Genomic DNA, 27273 nt, shown 5'->3' with positions numbered 1-27273 from the left:
GGAGTCAGTGGCTTCTCTTTCTACTCCATCTTTCCTCCTGCTTTTACACTGTTATTCATTTTAGGTGCTCTTAAGTACTTCATCCATCACTATAGAGTAATGCAGCTGATAAACTTTATGGTGTGGCATATTTTTTTCTCCTCCTAGTGCACTTCAGTGAGCTTCAGGAAACTTGAGCCCCAGTTTGGGCAGAGACAATATGTAAAAGCCCCCCATTAGGAGCCTGCATATTTTAAAAGTACAAAGTTATGTCAAAGGTAATGAAACTCCTGCTTGCCACATAGAGCAAAGCACTGGAGCAGAGTTTGGAGCGTGGGACACAGCTATAGAATCACAGAATGGCTTAGATTGGAGGGGACCTTAGAGATCATCTAGTCCCAGCTCCCTGCCATGAGCATGGACATAGAATCATAGGATGGCTTAGGTTGGAAAAGACCTTTCAGGGTTTTTAATGACTGGCCACATTTAAAGGATGCCTTTAGAATCAGGAAGTGCAGCTGTGGAGAAAATAATGAAGCCCATGTGTCTGTGACCCATTCCTAGTCATATTTTCTTGCATTGACATTTTAGCCCACCCTTTACAATCTGGTGTAGGAAGTTTGTCTGTTATTCATAGACTCATAGAATGGAATGGCTTGGGATGGAAGGGACCTTAAAGATCATCTGGTTCCAACCCCCAGGCCAAGGGCAGGGACACCTCCCACTAGCCCAGGTTGCTCAAGGGCTCATCCAGCCTGGCCTTGAGCACCTCCAGGGAGGGGACATCCACAACTTCCCTGGGCAACCTGTTCCAGTGTCTCACCACCTTCACTGGAAAGAATTTCTTGCTAACCTCCAGTCTAAATCTGCCCTCCTCAAGCTTCAATCCATTGCCCCTCATCCCATCACTGCAAGCCCTTATTAAAAGTCCCTCCCCAGTTTTCTCCTAGGCCCATTTCAGGTACTGGTCCTTAGCCTCTATTTCCTTCAGTAACACTGGAGTCATTTGGAGGGACTCAGCAGCTGAGCAGCAAAGGGCAAAGATCTGAGGCTTTCTTAATTCAGACTGATTTGTTTGGTTTTTCTTTTTCAATGTGGATTTGCTAGAGTAGGTGCTCTGCATTGTTTCCTGCTTGCTGGGCACTTTCTGGTGCAGTTGTTTAGGGTTCAATTAGAGCTAAGCACGTTCATGATAAAGTGGTGGTGGTTGTTGTTAGGAGGATTAAGTTTGATGGTATTTTTGCTAGAGCTGCAGTAAGTCCTGAGCTTGTTTACAGTGGCACAGGCACGAGTTCAGGCTCCCTCCCCACTGAAAGCAGTAACCAGTTACCTGGTGGTGACCAGCTCTTCTCTTCCTTCCCTTCCTTCCACTCCCAAACATGTATTTGAAAGCACAGTTTAGCTTTCCAGAAGTTTCCATATCTCTGTTTCACTGTGTTGACATCCTTCACACTGTGAAGCTTGAATCACAGCTGAGATTTGTTGCATTTGGTGGAGTTCAAGGGATGGTCATTAAGGCATAGGGCAAGCCCATGGTCAGAGGCTGGTGTGGGGTACTCTGTGGTGGGTCTCAGGCCAGGAGAAGCAGCAAGGTGACACATACCTAGCAGAGCAGTAAGTCCTTAATCTGAGAAGAGTTTCCAGAGCTGCTGGTTTTGGAGGAATCTGAAGAGGCAGATCCATTTCTACTCCAAGTCACTGACTGCTGAAGTTTGATGTGGAGACATTTCTGCTGAGGCTTCTAGGCAGTAACAGTACTGAGGGTTTGAGGGGGAAAAGGAATTGTGGCATTGCACTTCAGAAACCAAATTGCAGATGTTTAGGAGTTTCCCTTTGTGTTCCTGTTGTCTTGAGATAAAAATTGCAGAGCAACTGACACCTGGTTTTGTTGCACAGGGCTAAGACGATCAAGAACACAGTGTCTGTGAATCTGGAGCTGACTGCAGAGGAGTGGAAGAAAAAGTATGAGAAGGAGAAGGACAAAAACAAGAGCCTAAAGAATGTTATCCAGCATCTAGAGCTGGAACTCAACAGGTGGAGGAATGGTAAGTACCAGAAGATGGCAATGAGTACAGGTGTTAAATCACAGCAGTCACGCTAGATCCAAGCTCTCCATTCAAAAGTTGTAGCTTCATAAGAACTAAAAGGGGAAGAAGGGAAAACCAGGGGAAGCAGCAGCAACCATTTACAGAAGGTAGCATTTTAAGGGCCATCACTAGCATGATATCAGTGTGGAAAATACAGAAAGGCATCAATGATTTGTGATAACCTTAGCAATATTAACAGAGAAAAGGTAAAATACCACTGTTTTGAGGGGGAGCTAAAAGAACTCTGCTCCTTAGGCAGGAGAATTGGTTCCATTATGCTTTAAGGGAACTAGATCTTGGGCTTATTTTTTGTTGTTGTTGTGATTCAGTTTAACATTAGATTAATTAATCCATTAGTACAATGATTAGGAGTCTCATCTGATTAGGAGAATGACTACTTGTCTCCTTCTGTGGCTCCTAAGTGAAATTAATGTGGAGAGCAGCCAATTTTCTGTTTAGAAACACAGGGAATTGCTCCTCAGGGTAGGCTGTACATTCAAGTGTAGGATGGTAGAAGAGGAAGAGTATTTCCAGTACCTGAAGGGGGCTACATGGAAGCTGGGGAGGGAGTTTTTACAAGGGCTTGTAGTAATAGGATGAGGGGCAATGGATTTGAGCTGGAAAAGGGGAGATTTAGACTGGAGATTAGGAAGAAATTGTTTCTAGTGAGGGTAGTGAGACACTGGAACAGATTGCCCAGGGAAATTGTGGATGCCCCCTCCCTGGAAGTGTTCAAGACCAGGCTGGATGGGGCCTTGAGCAATCTCATCTAGTGGAAGGTATCCCTGCCCATGGCAGGGGGTTGGAACTAGATGATTTTTAAGGTCCCTTCCAACCCAAACCATTCCATGGTTGTGTGATTTTTATACTTGCATACAAATAAAAGAATTTGTATTGAATCTGGAACATGAACAGTTTCAGCAAAGCCATCTTTGCTTTTCATTTTTATTCCTTATACTGGAAAAAAGCCAGAAGGCCAAATGGACACAAAACACACAAACACTTGAAGAAGCAACAAACAACTCCCCAACCCAACCAAACCAACCCTTGCCCCCTGAAATCCCAGCAACCCCTCAACAGTAAACCCCTGATTCTGTGGAGTCCTTTCCCTTTTCTAGACTGCTTGTCAGCCTCATCCTGCTGCATCTTGCAGTTCAGCAGTGTGTCCCTCTTGCAAACCTGGAGCATCCAAAGCCAGAACAGATCTGTGATTGAATTATTAGTCACCATTTGTGTTGTGCAGTCAAGTCTGCTTTTGAACATCCTGGGTGAAATCACTCCTTGGAAGATAATACCTGACCTTTATGGGTGAAAAAAAAAAGGAGAAAGAATAATAGAATTGCTTCCTGCTTTGAGCTTGCCTTTCAGATGAGATGGTTGCCTAATGATTGTGCTCCCTGCCTTTCTCTGGAGACTCCAGCCTGGGGAATCTTTCCCTTATCAGCACCGAGCAATTGCTATGGAGACGCTGGGGCTGCCGGTGGTGCTGAGGACTGCTGGGGATTTATAACCTGCTCATCTTCTGCCTCTTGCATTCCCTGTTTGCTGAATGTGATGACTTTCAATTCCCTTCTCACTTTAGAAACACTTTTTCTTTAGAAACCCCTGCATGGACCCTTTCTATATGTGTAAGCAAGCCTCACATAATGTGCTGCCCCTGTTGTTTTGTCTAAATAACACACCCCTCCTCACCCCCTCCCCCTGTCCTGCTTTTCTCACCCAGCAATACATCCAATTCATTTCAAATACTATTGATTTCTTGCCTGACCTTCTGCAAGTGCTTTGTTTGGAAGGAGATTCAGCCAGCGGAGGCGCTTTGCAAATGAAAGCTTGGCAGAAATTGTAGCTGGAATATGAAGTGCAGGATGGATGTGCATAAATATTCCACTGGTGTAGCTGATTCCATAAATTTACAGAAGAAGATGCAACAGAAAAGTGTAGCTGGGAATGGGTGTGCCCAGCTCTCCCTGCAGCAGGGTTTCAGCAGCCCTGTCTCCAAGTGCAAAATGTGCTCATGTGTTTTACAGGTTGTTCTTGTCCAAGGAATGAAAATCTATGAAGGTTCATTTTGGGAGGCTCCTGGTGCATTCCCCTGAGCAGCATTGCCCCTGTGGGCAAGGTCCCACAGCCTCACTGAGCCCACCTTTCCCAGTCTGCCCCAGTGAGACACAACAACAAAGAATCAGTTCACATTCTTCTCCAGTAATACAGAACATCATCAAGCCATCGGTGACAGGGCAGTTTTAGAGAGCTTGTGGTGCTTGATTTCACATTTCCCTTTTTCATGCTTTAAGCTTGAAAAAAATTCCTCTTCTCTGTTAGTTGGTTGTGCTTTTCCAAGCCCTGTTTTGTTTTGCTTTGGGCCCTGAACCAGCCTTTTTGGGTTTTGAGGTGTTTATCCTCTTACCTTGTCTCCCTGCCAGTAAGATAAATCGTGCCTATGGTGTTTTGGCAAGAGGAATGCTTCACAGACCTTTAGGGGTCTAAAATATTGTAGCTTTTCATAGAAAAGCCCACCTCGAGTGCTGCATCTGCTTTTGGTGTCCCTAGCATAGGAAGGGCATAGAAGTGTTAGAGTGAGTCCAGAGGAGGGCCCCAAAGATGATCCAAGGGCTACAGCACCTCTACTATAAAGATAGTAGGCTGAGGGAGCTGGGATTCTTCAGCCTGGAGAGGAAAAGACTCCAGGGGGACATTAGAGCTGCCTTCCAATACCTGAAGGGATCCTACAGGAAGGCTGCAGAGGGACTCATGAAAAGTCTCTCTCCAGGGGGGACCTTTCCCTCCAGGACAAGGGGGAATGGTTTGAAGCTGAGGGAGAGAAGGGTTAGACTGGATCTTAGGAAGAAGTTCTTTGGTATAAGGGTGGTGGGACTCTGGAATAGGTTGCCCAGGGAGGTTGTGAGTGCCTCTTCCCTGGAGGTTTTCAAGGCCAGGATGAGTGAGGCCTTGAACAACCTGGGCTAGTAGGAGGTGTCCATGCCTGTGGTGGGGGTGTTGGAAAAAGACTAAACCTGTTGGTGGAGAAGGGTGGGGTGTAACCTGCCCACAGCTCAAGCCACACATGCAGCATCCAGCAGCTCACAGAATCTCTCAGCAGGCTCTGATGAGAGCAGATTCAATTTCTGTCATGGATGCCTTGCCTGTCCCTCTTCACTGAGCTGCAGCAGGCTCGTAATTGCCACGCACCACCATTACACGAGACAATATTCCTCTGAGAAGAGGGTGGAGAAAGGAAATGTGTAGGGAGAACACTGACTGGTATGCAGAGGCAACATCTGCACATTGGTGTGTGTGCTTTCATTTGAGCTGTGAGAAGGCAGGAGGTGAAGATCATTTGAGATGCAGCTGTCTTGCTTCTTGTCCTGATGCTCTTGCAGTTCGTAGTGGGGGTGGGAGCATTGATAAGGCAGTTGGAACACTGGAGGGTCAGAGACATTGAATTGTCAGGTCAAAAATCAGGGTTTTTTTCCTCCTTCTTTACACTTCTGTTAATCCATGGAGCTAATCCCATCTACAGAGGGCTTGAGTGAAAGGGAAGCCAGGAGTTCAGGGCTTTTAATGACAGCCATTCAAGCTGCTGCTGCGTTTCTAACCGTGGAGGTCATCTTTCTAATGAGGATGGTCATCCTTCCACACCTACTTCTACCTCTCATTTGTGTATGTGAGTGTTGCCTGCCCTGTACAGCTGCATACAGCACTTCTTTGCTTTGCTGGGGGCCCCTCAGCAACCCTGAAGGGCCATCCCTTGGACAAGCTTCTCTGTCAGGCAGTAATGACCTTTGGTTGCGTGTCTGCAGGAGAAGCTGTGCCTGAAGACGAACAGATCAGCGCGAAGGAGCAGAAGAACCTGGAGCCCTGTGATAACACCCCCATTATCGACAACATCACACCAGTTGTTGCCAGCATCTCCACAGAGGAGAAGCAGAAGTACGATGAGGAGATTGCCAGTCTCTACAGACAGCTGGATGACAAGGTGTGGACATGTGGTTTGACTCCACTCACTGGGGGTAGATGGAAAACTAAGCCAAAAGGGGGTGGGGTGGGTGTGTTTCTCAATTTCTTCAGCACTAGCATAGAATGATAGAATCAATAAGGTTGGAAAGGACCTCAGAGATCATCAAGTCCAACCTATCACCCAACACCTCCTGACAACTAAACCATGGCACCAAGTGCCACATCCAAACCCTTTTTGAACACCTCCAGGGATGGGGACTCCACCACCTCCCTGGGCAGCACATTCCAATGGCCAATCTCTCTTGCTGGGAAGAACTTTCTCCTCTCCTTGAGCCTAAACCTCCCCTGGCACAGCTTGAGACTGTGTCCTCTTGTTCTGGTGCTGCTTGCCTGGGAGAAGAGACCAACCCTCACCTGGCTACAACCTCCCTTCAGGGAGTTAGAGCAAGAAGGTCTCCCCTGAGCCTCCTCTTCTCCAGGCTAAGCAACCCCAGCTCCCTCAGCCTCTCCTCACAGGGCTGTGCTCCAGACCCCTCCCCAGCCTCATTGCCCTTCTCTGGACACCTTCAAGAGTCTCAATGTCCTTCTTAAATGATGAGCCCAGAACTGGACACAGGACTCAAGGTGTGGCCTAACCAGTGCTGAGCACAGGGCAGAATGACTTCCCTGCTCCTGCTGGCCACACTGTTCCTGATGCAGGCCAGGATGCCATTGGCCTTCTTGGCCACCTGGACACACTGCAGGCTCATGTTCAGCCTACTATCAACCAGCACCCCCAGGTCCCTCTCTGCCTGGCTGCTCTCCAGCCACTCTGACCCCAGCCTGTAGCCCTGCATGGGGTTGCTGTGGCCAGTGTGCAGAACCTGGTACTTGGATGTGTTCAATCTCCTGCCCTTGGCCTCTGCCCATCTGTCCAGCCTGATTTTTGTGAAATCCCTCACCAAACTGTGACATTATCTTGGAGTCACAAGAAAAAAGGAGAAAAAAGAGAGACCCTAGTTTGATATTTTTAATATATTTATTACATATTAGACTTTTAAGGAAAATATGTAACCATCCTTTGAGTCTCTGTAGTTGGTGTTATTTTAGCTGTGAACACTGCCTGGAGTGCAGGTGGCTTCTTTATTTATTTATTTGCACAGCTTGAAACACATCATTGGCACTTAAAGCTGTCAGCAATACATTTACCCAGAACTTACCATTAATAGCTTCAGCTTGTGTGAAGGTAAGAAGTGGGGGGGAGTTAAAAAAACAAAGGCACATTAACACCATTGACCATTATGGATGAGAGCAGCTGGTATTTAATAGCTGTATTTGCTATCAGAAATCAATCTATTGGCTTGCTTGTCAGTGAAACACAGAGTAACTATTGACTCTGTTAGGGCAGAAAAGCAGTTGTTTATCTCTGGTGAGTTCCTTTGGAGAAGGATATCGGTCTCCAGAGCAGAGATGTCCCCATCCCTGGAGGCATTTCAGAGTTCTGTAATAGAATTGAATAGAATAGATTAACCAGGTTGGAAAACACCTTTGAGATCATCAAGTCCAACCCATTACCCAACACCATCTGATCAACTAAACCATGGCACCAAGTGCCACATCCAAGCCTTCTTTGAACACCTCCAGGGATGGTGACTCCACCACCTCCCTGGGCAGCACATTCCAATGGCCAATCTCTCTTGCTGGGAAGAACTTCCTCACCTCCAGCCTAAACTTCCCCTGGCACAGCTTGAGACAGTGTCCTCTTGTTCTGGTGCTGGGTGCCTAAGAGAAGAAACCAACCCCCACCTGGCTACAACCTCCCTTCAGGGAGTTGTAGAGAGCAAGAAGGTCTCCCCTGAGCCTCCTCTTCTCCAGGCTAAGCAACCCCAGCTCCCTCAGCCTCTCCTCACAGGGCTGTGCTCCAAACCCTTCCCCAGCCTCATTGCCCTTCTCTGGACACATTCAAGAGTCTCAATGTCCTTCTTAAATTGAGGAGCCCAGAACTGGACACAGGACTCAAGGTGTGGCCTAACCAGTGCTGAGCACAGGGCAGAATGACTTCCCTGCTCCTGCTGGCCACAGTAATCCTGATGCAGGCCAGGATGCCATTGGCCTTCTTGGCCACCTGGACACACTGCAGGCTCATGTTCAGCCTACTATCAACCAGTACCCCCCAGTCCCTGTGTAGCTGTAGTGCTTAGGGATGTGGGTTAGTCAAGGACTTGTCAGAGTTAGGCTGATGATTGGCCTCGATGATCTTAAAGGTCTTTTGTAGTCTAGGCAATTCTGTCATTCTGTGAGAGGGACTTGGTCAGGTGCTGTTCTTTGTGGGCCTCCCGTGGTGTTTTGGAGGAAGGACTCACACTGTGGAGTCTTTAATTGTTTCTCTTTATTTGAGTTCCTACACACGAGGATGCTGTCAACAAAGGAGTTGAAGTGTCAGTACAGCTGGATGCCTGGCTGTGCATTCCCCAGCAGTATTTTCTTCAAGGGCTCTGATGGAGCAGGGAAACAAGCATTCTGCAGAGGAGGGGTACAAGTTCTGTGTGGTGGTTTGAGCTTCCCCTTTTATCCAGGCAGCTCAGAGCTAGCTATAAAATGTAGCTGTTATAAATCTGTCTCTATTGATCTCTCTTCAGCTGAAATTTGGGACAGAGTAAGAGAAGGGGGAGTGGGGTGCATGCATTTGTACATCTATAAAGCATGACATGCATTGAGCAAAGTCTCCTGCAAGTTACCAGGTGCAACTCTGACCACATCAGTGCCTTGTTTACCACCAGGGACACCTCTGCTTAGATATATGCCAGAAACAACTGCATCTAGGCATTGCTCCTACTGCTGTGTGTGTGTATAATTTTCCCTCATCTTGTATCACTCAAGTGTGCAGCTGTGGCATTATTCTTCCTCCTTTTCTAGAAAGAGGAAATAAAAGTGACCAAATGAGAACTCTGAAAAAGAAACTCAAACTCTCCAACCCTTTTTCATTGCAGGATGATGAGATCAACCAGCAGAGCCAGTTGGCAGAAAAACTGAAGCAACAAATGTTGGATCAAGAGGAGGTAAGGAAAAACTTCCTTGTGCAGTGATTCTGTTGCAGCTATTGTTGCTCATATTATCTGGCTAAAGTTCAGTAGGGAAGGGGAACCTGTGTGTCAGCTAAGTTTAAACTTCAGATGTCATAACATCCTCAGAGGAGCACTAAGCCTTGATAACTTCTTACAACAGCACAGCATCCTGCTGGGAAGGGATGCTGGAGGCACCAAGGTAGGAGCCTGGCCAGTATTTTTCACTTGCAGCACGTTTCTCACCATGTCTGTATCCTTCCAGGTGCCCAGACACTGTGGACTGCATGTACTTACAGATTTCCTAGTCTGACAGCTTAAAAATTGGTAATAAATTCCTGCTCTTCATTATTTTGGCAATCAGAGACAGCAGTGAGAAAAAAGGGTGAGGGTGGAAAACTGATCATTGGTGCTGCCACAGATTTCCCTTTAAATCTTGGATTGATCACTTCAAACTTGTATTTCATTTCTTTATTCTGTCCATCAAATGAATGTTTGTTAGTTTTAAGATGGGAAATATGAGCCTAGAGTAGAGTAGAGTAGAATAGAATAGAATAGACCAGGTTGGAAGAGACCTTTGAGATCATCAAGTCCAACCTATCACCCAACACCATCTAATCAACTAAACCATGGCACCAAGTACCCCATCAAGTCTCTTCCTAAACACCTCCAGGGATGGTGACTCCACCACCTCCCTGGGCAGCACATCCCAATGGCCAATCTCTCTTTCTATGAAGAACTTCTTCTTAACATCCAGCCTAAACCTCCCCTGTCACAGCTTGAGACTGTGTCCTCTTGTTCTGGTGCTGCTTGCCTGGGAGAAGAGACCAACCCCCACCTGGCTACAACCTCCCTTCAGGTAGTTGTAGAGAGCAAGAAGGTCTCCTCTGAGCTTCCTCTTCTCCAGGCTAAGCAACCCCAGCTCCCTCAGCCTCTCCTCACAGGGCTGTGCCCCAGACCCCTCCCCAGCTTTGTTGCCCTTCTCTGGATGCCTTCCAGCATCTCAACATCTTTCTTAAACTGAGGAGCCCAGAGCTGGACACAGCACTCAAAGTGTGGCCTAAGCAGTGCTGAGCACAGGGCACAATGACCTCCCTGCTCCTGCTGGCCACACTGTTCCTGATCCAGGCCAGGATGCCCCTGGCCTTCTTGGCCACCTGGGCACACTGCTGGCACAAACTTAGAGTCAGGTCATTTTCCACTTGTTTATGAGAGGCTTTGAAGGTGCAGTGTCTGGCAGTAGCACCAAATCACCAAGCTGCTGTTGTAGTTCTTAGAAGATGGTTTCATGCTGGTTTGCAAGCAGTGGGAATTGCAGAAGGACCATTCAGAGCAAGAACAGAGTCATGGTGCGGGGGGAGCTCACCCATCATCAGTGTTCCAAATCATTGCTGTGTCTCCCTTTGTCTGTAGCACTGCTGTGATTTTCTGGGAGTGTGCCTCCCCCAGCTGCCCAAACCACTTCAGCTGGAGTTCAGCATTATGCTGGCTGCTTTTTTATTTTCTTGGCTCTGAAACCTCTCCTGTAACTGAAAAATTATTCTGTCCATGTCTCAATCCTTATCCAAGCTCTCAGAGGGTTAGCTCTTTAAGGTTTAGCTCCTTAGCAGGGAGAGAACAAAGTATAAAAATGTCTGTTACTCATCACCCACGACTTACCTGCTGCCTTCGGGGGCTTACCTCACTGCAGGAATAATCAGCTTTATTTTGCTCCATGACTAAGGTCTCTCTTCACCTGCCACCATTTTCTTTTGATTCCTCTGTATTGTGTTCTAACCATGTGTGTGTCTTCACAAAAGGAGCAGAAGCTGGGCCCCTCAGTTTAAGAAGGACATCGAGACACTTGAATGTGTCCAGAGAAGAGCTGGGGAGAGGCCTTGAGCACAGCCCTGTGAGGAGAGGCTGAGGGAGCTGGGGTTGCTTAGCCTGGAGAAGAGGAGGCTCAGGGGAGACTTTATTGCTCTCTACAACTACCTCAAGGGTGGCTGTAGCCAGGTGGGGGTTGGTCTTTTCTCTCAAGCAACCAGCACCAGAACAAGAGGCCACAGTCTCAAGCTGCACCAGGGGAAGTTTAGGCTGGAGGTGAGGAGAAAGTTCTTCACCGAGAGAGTCGTTCACCATTGGAATGTGCTGCCTGGGGAGGTGGTGGAGTCACCATCCCTGGAGGTGTTCAAGAGGGGATTGGATGTGGCACTTGGTGCCATGGTCTAGTCATGAGGTCTGTGGTGACAGGTTGGACTCGATGATCTTGGAGGTCTCTTCCAAGCTTGGTGATTCTGTGATACTGTGAAGTTGATGCCCCCTCAGAAAGATCGATTTCAGCCATCTCGCCTCACCCAGCTTTCTCACACCGGTGTGCTCGAGAAGTCTTTATTTCCCCCTTCATGTTTTCTTTGGGTGATGTGCTTTCCTTTCTTTGTGTTTGATATTTGCCCTGCTCTGTTCCCCACCCTCTTTGTGTTCCATAATCCATATCCCATCTGGAAGATGAATCAAGTTTTCAGTGTCCTCTAATCCCAACCACCCCTTGGGTTGTTTTTTTGCACATTATAATTTAGCTCTGCTGGCTGACTGAAGCCTCTGCAGCTGCTGTTGCTTGTTCAGGAGGTTCAGCTGGCTCATCCTAGAAGCTTGGACACCTCTGAAAGTGATATTTTTGGTTTCTCCTTTAAGGGAATTGAATTAATTTTTCAGGGTTTTGTGTTCCTCATGTAAGCTTCACCTGCGCTGCGGGAGCCATGTACCTGCTCTGTCTTGGAGCTCTGATTAACTCCCTGATCTATTAGCTGCAGAGCAGCTGCCTCACTCTGCTTCCCCCTAATTAACCAGAGTACTTTTTTCTGCTTGATTAAGCTAGCAGGTTAATTATAAATCTGAGGCCTGCTGCAGATGGCGCTGTGCTGATATTGGTATCTTCTGGTTCCTTTGCAGGTTTCTTAGGGGGTTCTTCTTGGGGGGGATTCTGACTCTTCCCCCCTTGTGAACAGATCCATCCTCTCCTTCCCTTTGTTCCCAGCTGATGGCTGTGATGCTTTATTAATAGCCTTTTTAAACCTCAGTGTATTTTTCCACGTGCTATCCACAAGGACCTTCTGGGGAGCTGTGTTTATGCTCTAGGTGATATCTAACACTTCCCTTTTCTGGAAGTCACAGTAATATTCACACAGAACATCTCTTAAGTAAATGTAAATAATAGTTCCATCTGTGTTTAGCTGAAAGATTATTTTAAGCTATTTTGTTGTTTAAATATTTACATGCCATCTGGCTTTGGCATTTCAGTGAGGCTTTCAGTAACGTGAGTGCACTTCTGAGGCTGCAGCATCACCAGTGAGAGAAATTTCCCTTACATCTGAATCCTCCCTCCACCACTTTGGGCACTTGCCAGTGTCTGTAGCTGCCTGCTTGGTTTTCTATTTTCCATTAGCACTCCCAGCCAAAAAAAAAGCAATGTCTTCTCTGACATTCTCCCTTTAGGTGATCTGTTGTAGAGAGCTGTTTCTGCTTTGCTTGGAGGTCTCGCGCTCAGCTTCCTCATGGCCTGGTGGGCAGAGGTGGGACAGGTCAGGGGAAGTTCATTCAGCACACTTGAGTAGCACAGGTTGTGTTGGACTGCCCAGCATAGTAACATTCCAGGAATCCATAGGTGAGAGGCCTTGGAAAGAAATGAGTTGCTCGCATCAGTGAACAAACTTTGCTCTTAGAATGAGCATCTTGTATCTCATGGACTGGTTTTAGAAGTTGCTGTTCTGTGTTTTATGGGTTTATGTAATGGCAGGTCCTGATTTTGTTGTTATTATTAAAATATGTTAGAATCCCAGAATTGTCAGGGTTGGAAGGGACCTCAAGGATCAGCCAGCTCCAACCCCTCTGCCATGGGCAGGGACACCTCACACTACAGCAGGTTGCTCACAGCCACGTCCAGCCTGGCCTTCAACGCCTCCAGGCATGAGGCTTCCACCACCTCCCTGGGCAACCTGTGCCAGTGTCTCACCACCCTCATGAGGAACAACTTCTTCCTAACATCCAATCTCAATCTACCCATTTCTAGTTTTGTTCCATTCCCCCCCAGTCCTATCACTCCCTGACACCCTCAAAAGTCCCTCCCCAGCTTTCTTGTAGGTCCCCTTCAGATATTGGAAGGCCACAATGAGGTCTCCTCAGAGCCTTCTCTTCTCCAGACTGAACAGCCCCAACTCCCTCAGTTTGTCCTCAGAGCAGAGCAGCTCCAGCCCTCTGCTCATCCTCATGGCCCTTCTCTGGACACCTTCCAGCACCTCCAGATCCTTCCTGTGCTAGGGGCTCCAGAGCTGGACACAGTGCTCCAGGTGGGGTCTCAGCAGAGCGGAGCAGAGGGGCGGAAGGGAAGCAGGAAACATTAGGTGCCACCTTTTCTTTATTTTCAAATCCTTCTGCAGTATATGACTGGGTTTGAGTCTGGATTACTAAGAAGCCAACAGCTGAATTTTTAAGACTTTTAACATCTGAATAAAGGTGGAGTGGGGCAAGAGGAAGGGCGAGGACCACACAACTGAGCTGCAATCAACTCTGTCACTGAACTTTGTCTCTCAGTGAGCACGTAAAGAACAAATCAGAAATGCCCACCTGCACGTGTGAAGTCCTGTATCTCCTCTAGTTGATATTCTGCCTCAGCAAATAGGAGCAGCTAATCTGTCTTCAGCAGCCTCCTCATAGGTTTGCTTATCAAAATGTTTCTGTAATGCCACAAGACCTTTGAGACTGCCTCAGAGAGCCCTTTTGCTTGGTTCAGTTCAAAGCCGTGAGGCTGTGCTTAAACATTTGACTTTGTGGCGTTTTCTGGTCCTAGCTGTGGTGCTGGATTGAGGGCAGAACATATATTTGGAGCTGTGATACTGTTTAAAGTAAGTTTCTCTGCCTCAGCTTTGTGTGGTAATAGGATTTGGTTGCAGATTTTTTCATCTCATTGAAGTTCAGAGCCTTCTTTGCTCCCTTCAAATGCATTTATGCTGAAGCTGATGCTGTTCCTGGCAGAGTAGCAGGGTTTCTTCTCTCCCCCTTTCTCTCTCTTGCAGGCACTTGTATGCTCATGCTTTCTTTCTGTTTTTCTCCTTTTCAATGTTATCTTTGATTAAATTCCTGGGTGACTAATGCTTCTGTGATATCTGCTTTCCAGCTTCTGGCCTCCACTAGGAGAGATTATGAGAAGATTCAGGAGGAGCTGACCCGTCTTCAGATCGAGAACGAAGCAGCTAAAGATGAAGTGAAAGAAGTCCTTCAAGCCCTGGAAGAATTAGCCGTCAATTATGACCAGAAATCCCAAGAAGTGGAGGACAAAACAAGGGCCAACGAGCAGCTGGCTGATGAGCTGGCACAGAAGAGTGTAAGAGGAAGGGGTTTATAGAGGTGGTTGCCTCCTCTCCCTAAGGACTTGCACAGGGGTTCCCAGGTAGCTTCTAGCCTGCCCCATTTCAGGAACTGTTCAGATACTGCAGCCAAGGCTGTGATTATGTACTTTAAACCTTGGAGTGGCAGGGATGTACATTATGATTATGTACTTTAAAACTTGGAGTGGCTGTTTTAGCCTGGAGAAAAGGAGGCTCAGGGGTGACCTTATCACTCTCTACGACTACCTGAAGGGAGGTTGTAGACAGACGGATGATGGTCTCTTCTCCCAGGCAGCCAGCACCAGAACAAGAGGACACAGTCTCAGGCTGCGCCGGGGGAGGTTTAGGCTGCATGTGAGGAAGAAGTTCTACACAGAGAGAGTGATTGCCCATTGGAATGGGCTGCCTGGGGAGGTGGTGGAGTCACCATCATTGGAGGTGTTCAGGAGGAGACTTGATGGGGTGCTTGGTTCCATGGGTTAGTTGTTTGGGTGGTGTTGGATTGGTTGATGGGTTTGACGTGATGATCTTGAAGGTCTCTTCCAACCTGGTCTGGTCTGGTCTAGTCTAGTCTATTCTATTCTATTTCTATTCTATTTCTATTCTATTTCTATTCTATTTCTATTCTATTTCTATTCTATTTCTATTCTATTCTATTCTATTCTATTTTATTCTATTCTATTTTATTCTATTCTATTCTATTCTATTCTATTCTATTCTATTCTATTCTATTCTATTCTATTCTATTCTATTCTATTCTATTCTATTCTATTCTATATTAAAGATCCACATTTGCCAGTGCTACCTTCTCTTCTATCTCAATCAAAGAATGCAATGAAGGGAATTCAGGAACTGCCCTATGGAAGCCGATGGCAGATTGTGGCTGTCTTGCAGTCTCTGTGTTTTGCAGAGCACGCTGGCAATGGCAGTGGGTGTGAGACCTGGCCAGTCTGTGCTGTGGTTATTTAAAACCTGTGTTATGCCAAGAAAGCTGTCAAAAGCTGCTTCATGCACATTGCAGTGTTTTGGCTTGCTCTGTGCAATGGAGCAGGGATTTTATAGAGAGGAAGGGGATCTCCTGTGAGGCCAGGCTAAGGGAGTTGGGCTTGTTCAGCCTGGAGAAGAGAAGGCTCCAGGAGACCTTCTGGTGGCCGTGCAGTACTGGAAGGGGCTAATTAGAATGCTGGGGACAGACTTTTGAGCAGAGCCTGTTGTGACAGAACAAGGGGTGATGGTTTGAATTAAAAGAGGGAGATTCAGACTAGACAGAAAGAAGGAACTTACATACATAGAATAAACCAGGTTGGAAGAGACCTTCAAGATCATCACGTCCAACCCATCAACCAATCCAACACCGCCCAAACAACTTTTTGTGGTGAGACCCTGGCCCAGGTTACCCAGAGAGGTGGGAGATGTCCCATCCCGGGAACCATTCCAGGTCAGGTTGTCTGGGGCTCTGAGCAACCTCATTTGGTTGAAGATGTCCCTGCTGACTGTGGGGAGGTGTGACTAGATGACCTTTAAAGGTCCCTTCCAACACAAACCATTCAATGATTCTAGGATATCAAGGAGAGAATCAGAAAAACTCAGCTTTTCCAGCTGATGTGCACTGATCCTAAGGAACAAATCTGATCTGAGAAAAATGCTGATTGTCTGCCTAAATACATCCTTGCTCCTTAACTCATTACACAAACTGAGGAAGCTGTCATTAACAGGTCTGCTTTTGTGGCAGACTTCATTATCCCCCCTCACTAAAACAGATTACTTGGAAATCCATGTGAAAAAAATTGAGTTTTATATCCTCCTCTACCTGCTTCTGTGATTAACCTTCTTTGACATGCATTATGCAAATGAGATTCTTACTGGATTTGCCACATTCAATAGATCTAAAGTAGCCTTGTTAGCAAGTGAGTTGTGAAAGTGGATTATGGTAAGGTGCAGTTGTAGGTGGCAGGACACTGAGCCAGGAGGCATGCTCAGGAAAACAGAAGAGGCAGTGCCAGGTAGCCCAGGTAGCCCAGAAAACCTGATGCCCATGCTGGGAAGGGAAGGCTAACTGTGGCTTTTCTACCTTGTCAGAGTGCCCTGACGGTGACCCAGAGGGAGCTGGGGCAGTTGCAGGAGCTCAGTAACCATCAGAAGAAGAGAGCCACTGAAATCTTGAACTTGCTGCTGAAGGACCTGGGAGAGATTGGAGGAATCATTGGTACTAATGATGTGAAAACAGTAAGTTGGCTGTCTTGATTGCTTAACACCCACCCCCACCACCCCAATCATTTTAGTTGGAAGAGACCTTTAAGGTCACTGATTCCAGCTGTTAAACCCAGCACTGCAAGGCCACCACTAAACCATGTTCCTCAGCACCACATTTACATGGCTTTGAAAGCCCTCCAGGGCTGAGGACTCCACCACTACCCTGGGCAGCCTGGTCCAATGACTTCCAGCCCTTTGGGGGAAGAAATTTTTCCTCATGTCCAAACTAAACCTCCCCTGCAACAACTTGAGGCTGTTTCCTCTTGTCCTATCACTTGTTCCTTGGAAGATGAGACCAACCCCACTCTGGCTCCAGCCTTCTTTCAGGGAGTTGTAGAGAGCCAGAAGGTCTCCCCTCAGCCTTCTTTTCTCCAGGCTGAACAATTGCAGCTCCCTCAGCTGCTCTTCATGAGGCCTGTGCTCTAGAGCCTTCACCAACTTTGTTGCCCTTCTCTGGACAAGGTCCAGCACCTCAATGTCCTTCCTGGAGTGAGGGGCCCTGAACTAAACCCAGGACTCACGGTGTGGCCCAGTACAGGAGGATGATCCCTGCCCTGGTCCTGCTGGCCACACCATTGCTGTTCCAAGCCAGGATGTTCTTGGCCTTAATCTCAAAGTGTTGGCTCCTGGTATTTCTGTGGCTTCTTTTTGCCTAGCTGCTTATAAAATGCCTTGTTGTGGAATGTGTGTGACACAGGAGTCCTCCTCCCAGGACACTGCCATTCAAACCCTGGCTGGATCATGCAGTAAAACACTGAAGAGCTCTTTATCTGGGTCAGAGATGGTTGGTGTCTGTGCACACAATCACCACTTTTATTCCCAGCTCAGTGTTTGGGGCCAGACTGATGCAGCCCAGCTGTGTGTGGATGCATTTATTAATGGGGGATACTGAGAATGGGCTTAAAGGTGGTTGAACTGGCAGAAACCTTGGTTTCTGAAGTACCTGGAGATGGTGCCAATTTTGGCCAGCTGTGCTTTGGAATTCTGCCTTCTGTCTGCCTCTGGGCTTTCCAGATATGGTAGAGGAGAGAGCTACCTTGTCAATGCTTAGATGATCACAATGCTAAGAGAAGATAGTTGTGTAGGCATTGCTAAATGGTACAGCTCTGATGGAAACTTCCCATGGCCTGGACAGTCTTAATGCCATCTTATCTGTCCATGAGATAAGAAATCCATCTGGATAAGAAATTCATGTGCAAGATGTGTGCAGACTCCATGCAGAGCTCTCTAATTTCTTGCTTTTAGGCCACTGCTTAGTTTGTGAGCATTGAACTTCTCTGCACAGTCCAAGCTGAAAGTGAGTATGTGTGGCAGGAGTGTTTTCAGTTGACTCTGAGAGGTGTTGATATCCTGCTTATATGAACAGCTGCTGCAGCCTAGGCTGGCTGCAGAGGACACCATCACTGTTGCCTGAGGTGGTTATGCAGATGCCAGGACCACAAGGCCAGGCTTTGCTAGATGCTGCAGCAACCTCTGGTGGCCGTTGTAGTAGGAACCAGAAGAGGAAATCTTTGACAATGGAGACAGAAGCTGCTTGAGACAAATTTTTATAGTAACTAAGATGTCAGCATTCTACAGGACAGCTGTCAGAATGAATAAGGGCAGATTGAGAAGCTGTTAGAAGAATAACTTCAGATTTGTTGGCAATTAGCATCTCCTCAAAGTGGGTCTAGTTTCAGACCAGGCTGAGGAGTTTGGAAGCAGTCTCATATTTCAGGCTGTTGGGAGAAGACAGAGGCCATGCTCCCTTGCCCTTGGTGGTGCTGGGAAGAAGGCCAAAAAGCAGATGAAGTTGCTGCCCATATGCTTCCTCCAGGAGAACTTTCACAGCTCCTCAGTGGGTTACATGAGTTAAGCAGTTGAAGACATAGAACCAAAAGGCAGCACATTAAGCCAGGGACAAGAGCGATTCCTTTTCTCTTGCCAGTGAGATTTCCAGACCCCTGTCTGTCTTGCAAGTCCTTACTGAAGAAGCACATCCCTTCAAGAGGAGACTTCTTGAAGTTGTACTTTGAAACTGCTCTGCAGCTTTGAGCAGTTTGAAAGAAGGCAATGTTCCTGCTCTGGTGACATGAGGAGGTTTCTCCAAAATATGCTCTTGCCATGATGGTTGTCTTGAATGTTTTGGATGTTGAATCACTGCACTAAGAAAACACACTGAGCACACAAGCCTCAATTTCCTCACTTCTGAGTCTTGTCACTGAAGATTGTAAGGAAGAGAGTGGTAGAACGTGTTTAAAGATGGCCCAAAGGTTTATGAGTACTCCTTGAGGCCTGCTGTGCTTTCAAAGAGACTTCTTAGCTCTGGACAGAAGTTTCCCAGCAGGAAGCTGTAAGGAGCACACCTGTAAGGAGCACAGCTTACCTGTAGGAACCACACCTTCATGATTGCAATCTCCTGTGTGTTTAGTTAGCAGATGTGAACGGGGTGATTGAGGAGGAGTTCACCATGGCAAGGCTTTACATCAGCAAGATGAAGTCTGAGGTGAAGTCTCTGGTGAATCGCAGCAAGCAGCTGGAGAGTGCCCAGATAGACTCCAACAGGAAGATGAATGCCAGCGAGAGGGAGCTCGCTGCTTGCCAGCTCCTCATTTCACAGGTAGGTTTGCTCCTTCCTTGTCCCTTTGCTGCAAGGTGTGATGACTTTCTGGGCCTCCTTCCTCGTGCAATGTGTGTGCCAAGAGCAAGAAACAAGACTTGAGGGAGCAGAGTGGGGTTCCTCTTGTCTGTTTGGTTGGGTTTTCTCTTCTCTGTTCCTCCCCCCAAGGTTTTTCAGCACACTCTGTAGCAAGATCATGTCCTGCTGTAGATCTCCAAATATCATAGAATCAATAAGGTTGGAAAAGACCTCAGAGATCATCAGTTCCAACCTGTCACCCAACACCTCCTGACTAACTAAACCATGGCTCCAAGTGCCACATCTAATCTCCTCTTGAACACCTCCAGGGATGGTGACTCCACCACCTCCCTGGGCAGCACATTCCAATGGCCAACAACTCTTTCTGTGAAGAACTTTCTCCTCTCCTTGAGCCTAAACTTCCCCTGGCACAGCTTGAGACTGTGTCCTCTTCTATGGTTTAATACTGAAATCCTCCTTGGAGTGATTTTCTCAGCATGAATTTGTGTCTTGTAGCTTCACTTCAAAATCAAGCTGAGAAAGGAAGCAGTGATTGTATGGTTCATTACAGAATCACACAATTGTCAGGATTGGAAGTGACCTCAAAGATCATCCAGTTCCAACCCCCCTGCCATGGGCAGGGACACCTCACACTGGGTTGGGTTGCCCAGAGCCACATCCAGGCCTTAAAAACCTCCAGGGATGAGGCTTCCACCACCTCCCTGGGCAACCTGTTCCAATGTCTCACCACCCTCAAAACCTTATTCCTCACATCCAGTCTGAATCTACCCATTTCTAGTTTTGCTCCATTCCCCCCAGTCCTATCCCTCCCTGACATCCTAAGAAGTCCCTCCCCAGCTTTCTTGTAGCCCCCTTCAGATCCTGGAAGGCCACAATAAGGTCTCCTCAGAGCCTTCCCTTCTCCAGATGGAACAACCTCAACTCTCTCAGTCCTAGCAAAACAATTGGAGAGCCTCCCCATATCTGATCTGCTAGTTTGCTACCAAGATAACTGGGCAGCAAATTAAAAACCAACCCTACATTCTGGAGGAGATGACTACATGAGACAGAAACCCAGATGGCAGGAGATCTTCACAGTGGGTGGCAGTTCCAAGCAGTGAAGCTTACTGCAGCCTGCTGCAGGGGAGGGGGGCTGGCTGCTCTGACATGCTCAGCTGCTTTGAAGTGGACATGTGAAGGGGAGGAATCGATACAGTTCACTGCATTTCAATTGCTACCTGTTAGTCTAAGAAAACCTCAGAGCAAGGAGAGCCTCTTGTCCTGCAGCAGGACGTCTTTATTAAGTTCTGCTTAATAAAGCTGTAGCTGGAAGCTGCAGGGAGGCTGGAGGCATAGAATGGTTTGAATTGAAAGTGATTTCAAAGATCGTCTTTGCCATGATCAGGGACACCTTCCACTAGAGCAGGCTGCTCCAAGTCCTGTCCAACCTGACCTGGGATGTTTCTGGGGTGGGGGCATCCACAACCTCCCTGGGCAACTTGTTCCAGTGTCTTGCTACCCTCACTGTAAAGAATTTCTTCCTAATATCCAGGCTAAATCTTCCCTCTTTCAATTTGAAACTGTTACCCTTCATCCTATTACTCTCTCCCTGAAGAAGTTCCCTCCCCATCCTGCTTGCCAGCCCCTTTAAGCACTGGAAAGCTGCCAGAAGATCTCTCTGGAGCCCTCTCCTCCCTCTCCTCCCTCTCCTCCCTCTCCTCCCTCTCCTCCCTCTCCTCCCTCTCCTCCCTCTCCTCCCTCTCCTCCCTCTCCTCCCTCTCCTCCCTCTCCTCCCTCTCCTCCCTCTCCTCCCTCTCCTCCCTCTCCTCCCTCTCCTCCCTCTCCTCCCTCTCCTCCCTCTCCTCCCTCTCCTCCCTCTCCTCCCTCTCCTCCCTCTCCTCCCTCTCCTCCCTCTCCTCCCTCTCCTCCCCAAGCTGAACAACCCCAACTCTCTCAGCCTGGCCTCACAGCACAGGGGTTCCAGCCCTCAGATCATTGTTGTAGCCTCCTCTGGACCCACTCAAGCAGGTGCATGTCTCTCCTGTGCTGAGGATCCCATAGCTGAACACATTCCTGAGGATATTTGCTCTCCCAAAATGTTCATCTCCCTGCCCAAAGCATGCACCTTGGTCATGTCCCCTTCTCTGAACTATTTTACTTCCTGCTAAAGATTACTCTTCTCTAAGTAGCACCAACCCAGAGGTCATAACCCCTCTCCGCTGAAGTGAACTTCAAGAACAGTGAACCAAAAATGTTTTGGTGGCCTTAGGCTGTATTAATTTCCAGGCAGTATTCTCATTTTATCCCCATTAGAAATTTAATTCAATTTTTGATATTTTCACTACATCCTTCACTATTTTCTATTCAAACCTGAGCCCTTCTGGTCCAGAGAGGTGTAAGCAAGGAACAAATCCTCAGGATGGGTGGGGAAAGTTGCTCTGAGCTTCTGCAGGTGGAAACATCCAGGAAGCCACCTCAGAAGCCTGATGGTTTTGCTGGTTTTAGAAAGCTGCTGCAGTTTGTTGAACACCAGATCATGAGCTTGCAATGATGTTTAAGAATGACTACCTGTGCTGTTCTGTCTGTCTGGGGCTACTAAGTGTGACCTTTGAAAACAACAGTCTGCCTGGACCTGTTGGCTCCTTCTCAGGTCCTTTGCTGTATTTTCTCCTAGTCATCAGCTCAGGATGTGGAGAGCTTTCTCTTTTTCCTGCTGTATGTACCTGAATTCCTAGGTAATAAGCTGAGGATCTCACATCTGGTTGCTCTTCCCTTTGTCTTTAAAGCACGAGGCAAAGATCAAGTCCCTTACAGACTACATGCAAAACATGGAGCAGAAGAGAAGGCAGCTGGAAGAGTCACAGGACTCTCTCAATGAAGAACTTGCCAAGCTGCGTGCTCAAGGTACCAAATAGAGGCTTGTGGTCATCATTTCTTTTACCACCTCTGCCTTAGAAAGTTCAGTGTTGGCTGAAGCATCACATTTGCAGCAGTCCTACAACTTTTTATTGTCTCCTTAGTGTATTTTGCAGGGAAGATACAGAATTGTGATTCAGAATCCTTTACAGGTTGCACTTCCTTACAGTACATAGAATCATAGAATCAGCCAGGTTGGAAAAGAACTCAGGGATCATCAAGTGCAACCTATTACCTAATACCTAACACCTCCTGACAGCTAAACCATGGTTCCAAGTGCCACATCCAAGCCTTTTTTGAACACCTCCAGGCCCCTCCCCAGCCTCGTTGCCCTTCTCTGGACACATTCAAGTGTCTCAATGTCCTTAGATTGAGGAGCCCAGAACTGGACACAGGACTCAAGGTGTGGCCTAACCAGTGCTGAGTACAGTGCTCCTGCTGGCCACATTAATCCTGATGCAGGCCAGAATGCCATTTGCCTTCTTGTCCATCTGGGCACACTGCTGGCTCATGTTCAGCCTACTGTCAACCAGTACCCCCAGGTCCCTCTCTGCCTGGCTGCTCTCCAGCCACTCTGACCCCAGCCTGTAGCACTGCGTGGGGTTGTTGTGGCCAAAGTGAAGAACCTGGCACTTGGACTTGTTAAATGCCATCCTGTTGGACTCTCCCATCTGTCCAGCCTGGCAAGGTCCCTCTGCAGAGCCCTCCTACCCTCTAACAGATCAACTCCTGCCCCCAACTTGGTGTCTTGCAAACTTACTGATGATGGACTCAGTCAAAAAGATACTGAACAGGATTAGGCCCAACACTGATCCCTGGGGGACACCACTGGTGACTGGCACCATTCACCACCACTCTGACACAGAATTACCCCTTTCAGCCAAAAATCTGCTCACAAAGTCCTGAGAAACTGGATTTTTTGAAAGAGCCAAGAGCTTTATGACCATTTTCACCATGAGCTCTAATGATGTGTGAGACAAAAAGAGAACAACCAAATCCTTTCTCCAAGCAGCACCAAGAAATCTTGCTGAATCTCTGCTCTGTGAAAACTTCTATTCTATTAGTAGAATATTCTACTTCTGTTCTGTTCTGTTCTGTTCTATTCTATTCTATTCTATTCTATTCTATTCTATTCTATTCTATTCTATTCTATTCTATTCTATTCTATCTTGGCATAGCCATCTAATTTCACAGTTGCCCTGCCCCAGTCAAAAGGAAACTGCTTCCCATAGGGTCAAGCAAAAGATGAGTTTTTCCTGGCTCCTATGTTGGATCCAGGTGACTTCATTTTAAGGATTGCAGGTTTGGGTTTTTTTCTCCTTTCTGTTTCAATGTGGACATTCAAAAGCAGGTTTTGTAGTGTTGCTAAGCTCCTGATTGAGGTAAAATTATGGTGTGGCTTTATCATTGTTCTGCACAAAGGATCTTCTCTGACTCCAGGAGCAGCAGGTGGTGACAAGACTTGCTGTATTTTTTCACATCTCCTGCATTTTTAGGAGACAATTTTTGTTCCATCTCCTGGTCTTCCTGCCCTGCTCATAAGAAATGGTCTGGTTCTGGAGGCACCATTTCCCAGCAGAAAATGAAAGGGGACAAGTTGGATTTTGATAAGAAGGTTTATAAGGAGCCAAGGGTAGGCTGGGGGGGTGCTGGGTGGGCTGAAAACCATGTGGCCTGTAAAGGAAAAGGGGCTTTGGTCAGTATGCTCACAGCTTGGGTGCTGCAAACCATGGCTTTTTCTGCCCCTCCCAAGCTGTGTTCCCTGATCCCTCTGCCCCCTGCAAAAAGGGGAACTGGTGTTTATTTAATGACTGGATGCAGCAGGTCCTGGCACTGTGTGGCTAATTCTCAACTGTCTCCAACTTCAAACAGAAAAAATGCATGAAGTCAGTTTCAAGGATAAGGAGAAGGAGCACCTGACCCGGCTGCAGGACGCCGAGGAGATGAAGGTAGCCTGGCTGCAATCGTAGAGGGCATTTCCCCACTGAGAGCCTTCAGCCCTGGGGTGTCATTTTGTCTTCCTGTACACCTTGTGTGCTTTCAGAAAGCCCTTCCAGCCTCTGTCAGCATTTCCAGCCTCTGTTAGAAAACCTGACCTCATGTAATTGAGTGACCTCTGCTCAATATGAAATCAGAGAACCTGCAGTGTTGAGGTTGTTGACCAGATGATGGGAGGGGGAGGAAGTGAGTTATAGCCTGAACTTCTGAGGTGAGCATGTCTTCTGAGACCAGCATGTGTGCTGAGCCTGCTTCAAAGAGTAGGGAGGTTCAGTGGACTCTGTTTGCTGAACTGGAGAGGCCTCAAATCAAAGAACCAAAAGCTAAGACCCAGTGTCTTGCATCCACAGGTGAGAACAGCCTTGTTGTATATGGTTGTAAAACGCTCAGGATTCACCTCTCTGTTACTCTGGGGGTTTTTTTTGCCAGTGGAACTCTGCTGAAAGTCAGTTTGCTGGTTAGTGAATCTGGCTGCTGGGGTTAATAGAATTTAAGCACTAAAAACTGTGCTAAGAAGCCACTTTCCCAAAGAATTTTGCACAAATGCTGGCTATTTGCTAAAAATAATAATGCACTTCTTTTCTGGTGTTTTCTTCTTCCTTTGGCATGCAAAGAAATGCCAGGCAGTAAAGTGTGAGTTGTGTTCCTGCTGGGGTTGTAAATTGTAGAGAAGGAAAAATAGGATTGTCCAAGGATAGTGGGAGAGGTTTGCCAGCTTTAGAACTTCTGCCTCCAGAGATTTTTTTTTTCCCCTGCAGAACTTCTACATCCATTATAAAGAGTTAAGGTTATTAAAACAGTTGTGCAGTTCCTCCCTGCAGTTGGAAGGGCCAAATCTTTCATTAGCAAGCTGAAGAGATGCAGTGAGTTTTTCTTAGTAGCTGAGCTGTATCTGATCCTAGAGTTTAAATAACAGGGCTGTGAATAAGCAATTCTCAGAGAGGAGGATGTTTGACTTCTGACCCGGGTAGAGCTCTACACATAGTTATTTGGTGAGCAGAGAGGTGAAAAATGATAAGAGGGCTGGTAAGACCAGTGTCATTCTTGGCACTTGATATGCTAAGACCCTGGCTTTCACATGCAGGAGGATGAGTAGAAATTGCTGTACATCTGTTGTTTAAAAGTGTCTGAACGAGCAGCTTGGATGAGTGGCTGCAGGTTTGTAATCACAGAAAGATAAAGCTCCATTAACCTGCTTTGATAAGCCTCACTCCCCTCCAGACAGCTGGGCTGATGTCACTGACAGGTAAGAAGGAAGCTGGACTGTGCCTTACTTCATCTCTGTTCATGCATGGCTCTGCTTTTTGTGCTCTGCAGAAGGCACTGGAGCAGCAGATGGAGAGTCACAGGGAAGCCCACCAGAAGCAGCTGTCCAGGCTGAGGGATGAAATTGAAGAGAAGCAGAAAATAATTGATGAAATCAGAGAGTATGTTTACTCCCTTAATCACTTTTCTTTGCTCCTGATCTGTTCTGTGCCACTGTAGGGATGTTTTGGGGTTGGTTTTGTTACTTTTTAATTGATGTCTGTGTACCTTGGTGTCTTCCAGAAAGCAGTGTCCTTACGGGCAGCAGCCAGCCCTCTAATTATTTTGCACAGTGGATTATAAGGTATAGGCCTTTCTTGTGGAGCTTTAACAAGGCCATAAAATTAGAGAGAGGAAAAAGATTAATGTTACACCTGCAGGTCAGTAGGTAAGAGTAGCTTGGAGGAGAGCAGATGTTAGAAGCTGAAGGTTCTGAGGGCTTCTTCCAACAGCCGCTCCAGCCAGAGGCTGTAGGAGAGCCAGAGAGACTCGAACATGTCCTCTTTTCACACCTTAATATTGCCCCCTGGCACAGCAGTTTTATTCTGTGAAGTCAGACACTCCAGCACTTGGAAAGCAGAATTCTTTGCTGCTGTACTCCTCTTTCTGTCAGCATTTATAAAATCTGGGCAAGCCTGATTCTTCCATCATGTTTATTGTGTGGCCAAAGACTAATGATAGGGAAAATGAGAAACATGAGGAAGTGGGACAGAAAGCTTGCAAGAAGAGTTTGTGGCCTTTCAGATAAAGGAAGCAAGACAATGAATTTAATTCTCTGGTACTCTGAAATATTGTTCTTCAGATTCTTTATGCTCAATTTCTTTCAGGGTTTTTCAGTGGAGAGTTAAAGCTTCACTACCTCTTCTCTAACCCCCTTTTCTATATGGAGAGTCACCCACCCTTGTTAATGGGGCTCAGCACTGAGCTGTGCTGACATTTTCTTTCTCATTCTAGTATGAATCAGAAGCTGCAACTGGAGCAAGAGAAACTGAGTGCTGATTATGATAAATTAAAAATTGAGGACCAGGAAAGAGAAATGAAACTGGAGAAGCTGATGTAAGTCAACAGTTTTGTCATCTGGTGTCTAACAATGGAGTGTCTCTTAATGTGTCCACAGGAAAGGTGCTAATGAGAGGAATTTGTGGTGGGATATCCACTTTAGGGTATCATTTCAGTAACCAAGCCAACATGCAGCACCAGTCACCACTTACTGCCTATCCTTCTCTCATAGGCTTTTCAATAGTGGGTTTGATACTTGCCCAACCCCATTTCTTCAGAGCTCTGATTTGATGAACTGTCACAGCAAGAGCTAAATCCCCCATTCCTTAATTCACAGCACAACCAAACAAAGAATCTGGGGAGGCTGGGTGGTTGTTTTCTATTCTGGCTTTTGAAGCAGTAAATCAGACATCTGAATAAAAGCCTTTTCTGGAAGTTGGGCACCGAAAAAGAAGTGAAAAATGGAGGTGGTGGCTCAGCCATTCTCTGTGAGAAAGCTGCAGATCTGGGACAGTCAAAAGCATAATTACAGATGCAAGGAGATGCACAGTTTGCTTGCATCTGCAGATGTTCTACTCAAAGTGAATGTTCATTGATTCTCTTCTCATTTATGTGACTTCAACATTTTGATTGGTGTTTGATGCTGTGATCTTTCCAGACTGCTTAATGATAAAAGGGAACAAGCAAGAGAAGACCTTAAGGGGCTGGAGGAAACAGTGGTATGTCTTAATTACACCTTACCCAGCTTTTTTCTACTC

The 27273-nt window shown here is 46.9% G+C and overlaps 1 protein-coding gene across 1 annotated transcript in view; it reads left to right on the top strand.

Moving 5' to 3' along the window:
* KIF5C (kinesin family member 5C) overlaps positions 1–27273 on the top strand; it is a 106101-nt gene that overhangs the window by 62307 nt on the left and 16521 nt on the right. The window contains exons 11-21 of the mRNA XM_054177651.1: positions 1876–2024; positions 5867–6042; positions 8993–9061; positions 14217–14423; positions 16507–16653; positions 19091–19279; positions 22084–22201; positions 24086–24162; positions 25529–25638; positions 26471–26572; positions 27174–27234. Coding sequence (XP_054033626.1) covers positions 1876–2024; positions 5867–6042; positions 8993–9061; positions 14217–14423; positions 16507–16653; positions 19091–19279; positions 22084–22201; positions 24086–24162; positions 25529–25638; positions 26471–26572; positions 27174–27234 — 1405 coding nt within the window. The remainder of the gene's footprint in view (positions 1–1875; positions 2025–5866; positions 6043–8992; positions 9062–14216; positions 14424–16506; positions 16654–19090; positions 19280–22083; positions 22202–24085; positions 24163–25528; positions 25639–26470; positions 26573–27173; positions 27235–27273) is intronic.

The sequence above is a fragment of the Dryobates pubescens genome, chromosome 2 (genome assembly GCF_014839835.1).
Source record: "Dryobates pubescens isolate bDryPub1 chromosome 2, bDryPub1.pri, whole genome shotgun sequence".
NCBI lineage: Eukaryota > Metazoa > Chordata > Aves > Piciformes > Picidae > Dryobates > Dryobates pubescens.
This window is presented reverse-complemented; position numbering and strand designations above follow the sequence as displayed.